The 8,256-nt window shown below is 44.9% G+C and overlaps 1 protein-coding gene across 1 annotated transcript; it reads left to right on the top strand.

Annotated features, from left to right (window-relative positions):
* Positions 1 to 157: 157 nt before the first annotated feature.
* Itgb1bp2 (integrin subunit beta 1 binding protein 2) lies at positions 158 to 4,623 on the top strand. The gene is made up of 11 exons (XM_021153811.2): positions 158 to 369; positions 593 to 642; positions 735 to 791; positions 871 to 1,016; positions 2,685 to 2,779; positions 2,885 to 2,943; positions 3,053 to 3,123; positions 3,212 to 3,311; positions 3,569 to 3,682; positions 3,910 to 3,972; positions 4,214 to 4,623. Exons 1-11 carry the CDS (start codon positions 306 to 308, stop codon positions 4,445 to 4,447), a joined length of 1,053 nt encoding a protein of 350 aa, XP_021009470.1. The 5' UTR covers positions 158 to 305; the 3' UTR covers positions 4,448 to 4,623.
* The last annotated feature ends 3,633 nt before the right edge of the window (positions 4,624 to 8,256 follow it).

Below are 8,256 nucleotides of genomic sequence, written 5' to 3' on the forward strand. Positions count from 1 at the left end.
AGCTGCTGGGATGTCAGAGGCTTGGAATTGGCAACATCTAAAACTGCTGTAGTTAACTGACCTCACCCAAGTTCCAAGGGCTCTTCCTGATCCTTTTTTCCTGAGCCTCAGCTCCGGGACACTTTTCTATTGGCTGGGAAGACCAACTCAAGTTCCCTTGCCCATGTTTGGAGGTGGACGCCTCCCGTTCTAAAGATAGAACCAGCTGGCCCTTCTAAGCAGCTAAAAGCCTTCAGGCTAAGAGGTGTTCCCCACTCTGCAGCCAGACTCCTTGAAATACCCTTTGAGTGAGCTTCAGTGTCTCCATGTCTCTGCTCTGCTATAACAAAGGCTGTGGGCAACACTTTGACCCCAATACCAATCTCCCTGGTGAGTAAATTACCTCAGGGTTCTGGGTAGGTGTTTAGGGTCAGCTGTGTAGCTGGCCATTGGGAACAGGGAGAACAAAAATTGGGCATAACTGAATTGGTCTGGACGATCTTGACTTTCCACATTCCATGAAATGCCATTAACATGAACCTGGAGAGAACTGGAGGGATGGCATTTGGCATGGTTACCTTTCTGCCTTGATGTTTGTGCTGGTTATCTACAGATTCCTGTCGCTATCACCCTGGGGTGCCAATCTTTCATGATGCACTTAAGGTGAGGAATGGGCGATGAGGGCTTAGCAAGAACGTTTTCTACAAGGAAATATGCCCAGAAAATCTAAGCTGATCTGGGTCTCTTGTTCCCAGGGTTGGTCCTGCTGCCGAAAGCGAACTGTAGATTTCTCTGAGTTCTTAAACATCAAGGTAAACCCTTTACTTCCTTGGATTCAGCTCCCTATAGAAGAATTGTACTTCTAACCCTTCTCTCCTTAATCTGTCCTAGGGCTGTACTGTGGGACCACACTGTGCAGAGAAGCTGCCTGAGGTCCCTCCTCAGCCTGAGGGCCCTGCCACAAGTTCACTTCAGGAGCAAAAACCTCTGAATACAATTCCAAAGTCAGCAGAGACCTTGTTCCGAGAAAGGCCTAAGTAAAGACATCTGGGGGCTTTGATCTACGTCCATGTAGCTTCCCTAGGACTTAGTGGCTCACTGGGGTTCAGAAACTAGGGGCTAGGGATCTGAGGAGGGTCATGTGTTGACTTGGATAATGCATCTTTTGTTGGGGAAATTTGTATCAAGAAAAGTCCTTTGCTGTAAGTCAGTGTAAAGGAAGATGGAATAGTGTTATTCTAGGGACTAGAGAGCCCCTCAGATACATGCTTAGTATATAGCAGAGCAGTGTTTGGTTTTGTTGAGAAATAAGCTGTCAGCTCAGTCTTGAAGGCAATCCTCTTGCCTTAACTTCCTGAATGCTGAGATTACAGGCAGGCACTACCACACTTACTTGAGAATGAAGTGCTATTTTTGTTGTGTATTTTCAGTTTCTAATGATCATTATTTAGTATAGAAAATGGTGGGTTTCATTATCACATTTTCATGTGTAGCATTGTACCTTGCTCACGCCCCTACCAACACACCTGTATTGATCTCTTAAGATCTTGGAAGAACTTTAAGAAATCTTACAGCTCTGTGTTTTGTTGGCTCATTGTTGTTAATACCGGTACCCAAGAATGCCGAATCCGTAATTGCTGTAGATACTGGGCTACAAAAATTAAAAAAAAAAAAAATCAAATGTTGGTTCGTGCCTATACATTTCAACACTTAGGAGGCAGAGGCAGCAGGATCATCACTTGTCTGAGCCTACTCCATTCTATACAGTGAGTTGGAGGTCAGTCATGGTTACCAAGTGGTAGCCTATCTCAAACCAACAAAAGACCCAGTAGTATATAGTTCAACAGAAAGAAAAGGTGATTCCTACATAATCCTGTCGAGTTGAGTTTGGTCTGTGAAACCTACATTAGGACTGGAAGAGAGAACTGACTCTACAAAGTTGTCATCTGACCTCTTCACACGTGCTGAAGTATGCGTGTCCCTACACTAATAAAAATCAAAAGCTCAGTTTTCTAACTGAATTTCCTTTTGAGACAGTAGCCCTGGCTGGCCAGGAAATCACTGAGATCTCAACTTTTGTTTTTATTTTTGGCTAACTTTTTTTTTTACATTTTTATTTATATGTATGTGTGATGTAGGTGCTGGGAACTGAATCCAGGTCTTCTCCCCACTCCCATCCCTGGCTGAACCATCTCTCCAGCACCTTGCAGGGCCTGGTAGAGCACGCCTTTAATCCCAGCACTCAAGAGGCACAGACAGGTGGATCTCTTGAGTTTGAGGCCAGCTCTGGTCTCCAGAGTGAGTTCCAGAATGGCCAGGGTTAAATGGAGAAACCCTGACTCAAAACAAAAACATAAAAAGCTACATCTTCCATCAAAGAAAGGAAGTAATATTAGCAAGGCAGGAGGCTCCAGAGAACAATACAAGGTCCACAGTCAAATAGAGGAAGAGAAAGTGATACAGTTCTGTAGAGAAATGTGGAAGAGAAGCAACCAGCCAGAAAGGAAGCCCTGGGTACTTTCCCAGGGTTCTAGAATGTGACTGCTGTCCACAGAGAGGAAAATTGCCAATGGAGTTGCTACCTGACTTCTCCGACCCTGCTCACTTTCACCAAACTGACTTGACTTTATTCTCATGGGTAGGAGTGTTAGGGCTGGTCACTCTGATGATTGAATCAGAACTAAATGCCAGCTTATAATCTCTAGGTCTGAGATGCCTCCCAAACTGCTACCACTTCTTATATCTCAAGCCCTGGGAGTGGCTTTGGAACAGAAGGAACTAGACCAGGAACCAGGAGCAGGTAGGTAGGTCTTTCATAGGATAGATCTCAAAGACTGTAATTTCATGTAAATGCCATGAAAGGTGGGGGAAATAAGACAGGTTGCTGACTGTTTCCTTTGCCCAGGACTTGACAATAGTCTGATCTGGACTGGTTCCAGCTGCCAGAACCCAGGATGTGATGCTGTGAGTGAGAGTTTTGCGGGGCTCAAGCATGTGGCTGAGAGATAACCAGAGGGATGCCTGGGTTATAGGCAAGAATGTGAATAACCTGATTCACTTTTGGCCTTGTTAGGTTTACCAAGGTCCTGAAAGTGATGCTACTCCGTGTACCTATCACCCAGGGGCACCTCGGTTTCATGAGGGGTAAGAGAAGGGACTGGGCATGCTTCTCCCAATATGGACGAGAGTAAGGGCTTGGGGGTAGAATTCAAATAAACTATTCCTCCCTCAGGATGAAGTCTTGGAGCTGTTGTGGTATCCAGACTCTGGATTTTGGGGCATTCCTGGCACAGCCAGGATGTAGAGTTGGTAGACATGATTGGGCAAAGCAGGTAAGCCCCATGTTTCCTCAAAACTCGGTTAGGACCAAATTCTGGAGATAAGCTCTCCTCCTATTATCTCATGGCTGACCTCCCTAACTTCTTCTTTGATACAAATCAAGTAAGATTCTGCTCTTATCACTCCATAGCCCAGAGTCTAGGCCATATGAGATAGTTGATCTTTCTGAGTTTTCTTGTTTCTTTATACCCTGGTGAGATTCCTTGGGGTAAAAGTTGCTTTTTACCAGCCTTATTTTGCTTCTCTTTAGCTGCCAGCATCTTGCCGCCATGATTGGCACCAGACGGATTCCTTAGTAGTGCTGACCGTCTATGGCCAGATTCCGCTTCCTGCATTCAACTGGGTGAAGGCCAGTCAAACTGAGGTGAGGAACACTCCGTGGCAGGATGGGAGCCTAGTGAACCCTGGTAGTAGTGCAGTCTTACAGGGAGAAATGCTGACTGTTGTCATTCTTGAGGTTCCACAGTCCCCAGAAAGGAATGGAAAGTTATTACATCAGGGTTGGCTGGCTGGCCTCTGACCTGGTTCTGTACTAATAACTCTTTCTGACCTTCTGGGATTGCTACTACCTTTATAATTCTTTTCTCTCAGCTTCATGTCCACGTTGTCTTTGATGGTAACCGTGTGTTCCAAGCACAGATGAAGCTCTGGGGGGTAAGTGAAGAGAAGTGGGCAGAGACAAGGGAGACAGACTACAAAGAGGGTCAGGTAGAGGGGGTGCTGAAGGGTGAAGGGTTTCTCTTTAACGGCTTTGGTTTCCCCTTCTTCCTCCTTTCTGTCTGTCCTTCCCCACTGCCTTCCTCTGTCTTCACTTTCTTTTTCTGTTCTTATTCATCACCACTCCAATCCCAAGCCTATGATTTCTTCATTCTTTCTGTCTTTGCCTCCTCCTCAGGTCATAAACGTGGAGCAGAGCTCTGTCTCTTTGATGCCATCACGGGTTGAAATCTCCCTGGTCAAGGCTGACCCAGGATCCTGGGCCCAGCTGGAGCACCCTGATTCACTAGCTGAGAAGGCTAGGGCAGGGGTTTTACTAGAGATGGATGAGGAAGAATCTGAGGATTCAGATGATGACCTGAGCTGGACAGAGGAGGAAGATGAAGAGGAGGAAGAAGCTATGGGGGAATAGTAACAGCAGACAGTTGAGTTTCTAGGTAGGCCCTCAGTAACCACCTTAGAATCTCAGAGACCAGGATATGGTTGACCGTGTGGTGTCACTGGGCAGCAGGAAGCTAAAGGAGGAGAGAACAAGATGTGCAAATGTGCTGCTGCTCCCCTAAATAAACCTTCTATTCTACAGTCTCACCTACGTCTCATCTCTCCTCATCATGGAAGCGTGGATTCAGCCCACCCCACCCCGTCTTGTCTGTGTGTTTGACACACATGTGAAACAAGTACATGCATGTTCTCACAACCACCAGGCACTCAGTGAGCACTGCATCTGCATCCATCTCCATGCTACATGGTTTCCAGCTAGCTGAGAAACGGGCTTCTTCATTTCTCTACAGAGAAAGACCCGAGCTGGGCGTGGTCCATGCCTGGAATCCTACTACTTAGGAGGTGAAGACAGATAGATGGTCAGGAGGTCAGGTCATCCTCCTACATAGTGAATCGGAGGCCAGCCTGGGTTACATGCTTGTCTTACAACCTTCCCTCTGAATAAAGGGAACAAAAAGAGGAAAAAAAAAAAAAAAAGAAATGACATTCTAAGCCGGGGCTAATGGCTTACACACCCGTAATCCCCGCATTGAGGTGGGAAGAGTGCCATGAATCATGAATTTGAGGCCAGCCTGGACTACATAGTGAATTCTAGGCCATCCTGGACTAGGTTGGTCTCAAATAAAGACATTCTAGACAGGTGTAGTGGCTTGTTCCTATAATTCTAGTAGTCAGGAGCCTAAAACAGGAGGATTGCAAGTATAAGATTAGCCTATGCCACATAGACAGGCCAGGCCAGGCCATAATGAGATTCTTGGAGGCCATAGTGCTTTTACTATTGCATATCAGAGTGTGTGTGTGTGTGTAAAGAAGATAAAAAAGTTAGTGGGGTGTGGCTAGACTGAAAAGAGAAAGTCCTAAAAGTATGACCCCGGCTTGCCTCAAACTTAGCATCTTCTCACCTGAGCCTCCTCACTGCTGCAGTTACAGGTGAAAGTCCCCATACCCAAATAGTTGGGGGTACTTTTGTTTGTTTGTTGTTTCGTATTGCTGGGGATACTTAAACCCATGTGATGTGCAGACATTCTATCACTAAGCCGGAACCCCGGTTAAAAGGGAACTTAAAAAAAAAAACAATATGGGGGTGAAGTGTGTACTGTGCTTGCAAAGGAGCCACGTTTGATTCCTAGTGGCCACATCAGGTGTCTCACAGCCATCTGTAACGCCAGTTCCTGCGGCGTCCAACTCCTATAGCCTCTGTGGGCATGCACACTCACATGCACTTACCTACACACACACACAAGTTTTTTTTTTTTAATTAGGTATTTTCCTTGTTTACATTTCCAATGCTATCCCAAAAGTCCCCCATACCCACCCCCCACAATCCCCTACCCACCCACTCCCCCTTTTTGGCCCTGGGGTTCCCCTGTACTGGGGCATATAAAGTTTGCAAGTCCAAAGGGCCTCTCTATAAACAACCAACAACCACACAATTGTGTGCTGGAAAAGGTTACCAAAAAAGCCCTAAAAAATAAATGGTTAGCTCACAGTGTCTGCAGATTCTGCATACATGGATTCTGAGTGGTAATAGATTTTCTTGTGTTCCTGAAATAGAAATCATTCACAAAGTATTTACTTAGTGCTGTAATCTAGAGAGGAATAGTTATAGGAGACTATGTGTTGGTCATGTGTAAATTCTATGCCTTTTTATATAAAGGATTGAGCATCTTCCAAGGTAGAGGCAGAAGATTCCGGGGTGGACCTCCTTCCCTCCTACTGGTATTAAAGGACAAGGAATGACAGTGGAGACCTTTCTATCTGATTTTATTTTTGTTTTATTGTTTTTTTTTTTTTTTTTGGTTTTGTGACTGAAGCTCAGGATGACCTGGAACTCATTAGATATAGGTCAGGTTGGCCTCAAACTTGGAATAATCTTCCTACCTAGGTTCTTGAATATTGGGGTGACAGGCATGAGCCACCATACCCAGCTGAAAATATAGACTTGTAATTTATTTTAAAAGTCTTCCTCAGCATAATGATCAATAATCCGAGAAACTCAAATTCCAAGAAACAGGACCAGCTCAAGGCTGGTAAGGCAATTGCTACGTAAGACAAGTGGCGTTCCCTGGAACCTGTGATGGAGAACCAAATCCTGGAAGTTGTCCTTGGATCTCCTGACATGTGCTACTGTATGAGTGCCTTCGTGTGTGTGTGCATGCACACACACACAGTAGAACACACATACACCTAATAATAAATTTCCAAGAAATACCCAACAAGGAAACCCTTCCAACCTCAGGGAAGCTACGTTTTTTCTTTCTCTCAGATCCATCTCTCTCCCACCCCACTTTCTTCTTTCTCTCCTCCCTCTCTTCCTCTCTCCAGGATATCATTATGTAGCCCTGACTGGCCTGGAACTTACTATGTAGACCAGGTGAGCCTTGAACTTGTGGAGATGTTCTTGCCAGCACACCTGCATCAAGCTCTTTAATTGGTATCTTTTCAGTTCTCTTGAGGGAAGCTAAGATATGATTGGGAACATTGGGTAAAATGAAGTGTGGGCACTAGCAGCCATGAGGATTTGGAGGCTGTGGGGAATTTAGAGGAGAGCAGGGGATGTCTCCAAGGGCGTGAGTACCACCCACAAAGAAGTTTGATCCAAGGGACTCCCTGGATGTGTAGGATACACATCAATTCCCATTGCTCCCATCCTGTGGATTCTAGGGCAAATAAAGTTTCTCCTTTGAACTAAAGCCTCAAGAATACTGTCTTCCTTCCTCTCTCCCTTCTTCCTCCCCTCCTTTCTTTTCTTTCCCTCCCTCCCTCTTCCTCTTCCTCCTCCTCCTCTCTCAGTCTCTGTCTCTGTGCCTGTCTGTCTGTCTATCTCTCTCTCTCTTTCTGTGGGACAGGGTTTCACTATGTAACCTCACCTAATCTAAAACTGAAATGGAAAATGTAGACCAGGCTGACCTAACTCAAAGAGATTCACTGCCTCCTGAGTGCTGGGATTTAAATAAATAAATAAATAAATAAATAAATAAATAAATAAATAAAAGAGTAAAGCATCTTGGCTGAATTTTTGGGTTTTCAAGACAAGGTTTCTCTTAAATGTCACGGAACTCACTCTGTAGACCATACTGACCTGAAACTCACAAAGATCCACCTGACTCTCCCAAGTGCTAGGATTAAAGATGTGTGCCACCACCACCTGGCTGTTTTTGAAATATTTCCTTTTTTTTAAAGATTTATCTATTTTATATATATATGAGTACACTGTAGCTGTCTTCAGACACACCAGAAGAGGGTATCAAATCCCATTACAGATGGTTGTGAGCCACCATGTGGTTGCTGGGAATTGAATTCAGGACCTCTGGAAGAGCAGTCAGTGCTCTAAACCGCTGAGCCATCTCTCCAGCCTGACATATTTCTTTATTACATTCTTTTTTTTTTTTAGATGGGTGTGGTGCCATATGACTTTAATCCTCGCACTTAATAGGCTGAGGCAGGTGGATCTCTAGTTGAAGACTAGCCTGGTGTATGTAGCAAGTTTTAAGCCAACCCCAACCAGAGCTACATAGACCCTGTCTCACAAAAGCTAAAAGAATTATTTTTATTTTATTACATTTTCATTTCTTTTGTGTATATGTGCATGGGGTGGTGTGTATGTAATGATGTGGAGGTCAGAAGACACCTTATGACAGTCAGTGCTCTCCTACTGTGTCGATTCCAGACATTGAACTCAGACTTGGGAGCTAAGTACCTTTACCCTCTGGTCCATCT

Source organism: Mus caroli, chromosome X (assembly GCF_900094665.2).
Source record: "Mus caroli chromosome X, CAROLI_EIJ_v1.1, whole genome shotgun sequence".
NCBI lineage: Eukaryota > Metazoa > Chordata > Mammalia > Rodentia > Muridae > Mus > Mus caroli.

Bases quoted from the DNA above. Each gene is read 5' to 3' on its own strand.
- Itgb1bp2 (XM_021153811.2), top strand. From the start codon at position 306: ATGTCTCTGCTCTGCTATAACAAAGGCTGTGGGCAACACTTTGACCCC. The intron at 1,017-2,684 runs GTAAAGACATCT...TATAATCTCTAG, and splicing joins TTGTTCCGAGAAAGGCCTAA to GTCTGAGATGCCTCCCAAAC. The intron at 2,780-2,884 runs GTAGGTAGGTCT...TCCTTTGCCCAG, and splicing joins AGACCAGGAACCAGGAGCAG to GACTTGACAATAGTCTGATC.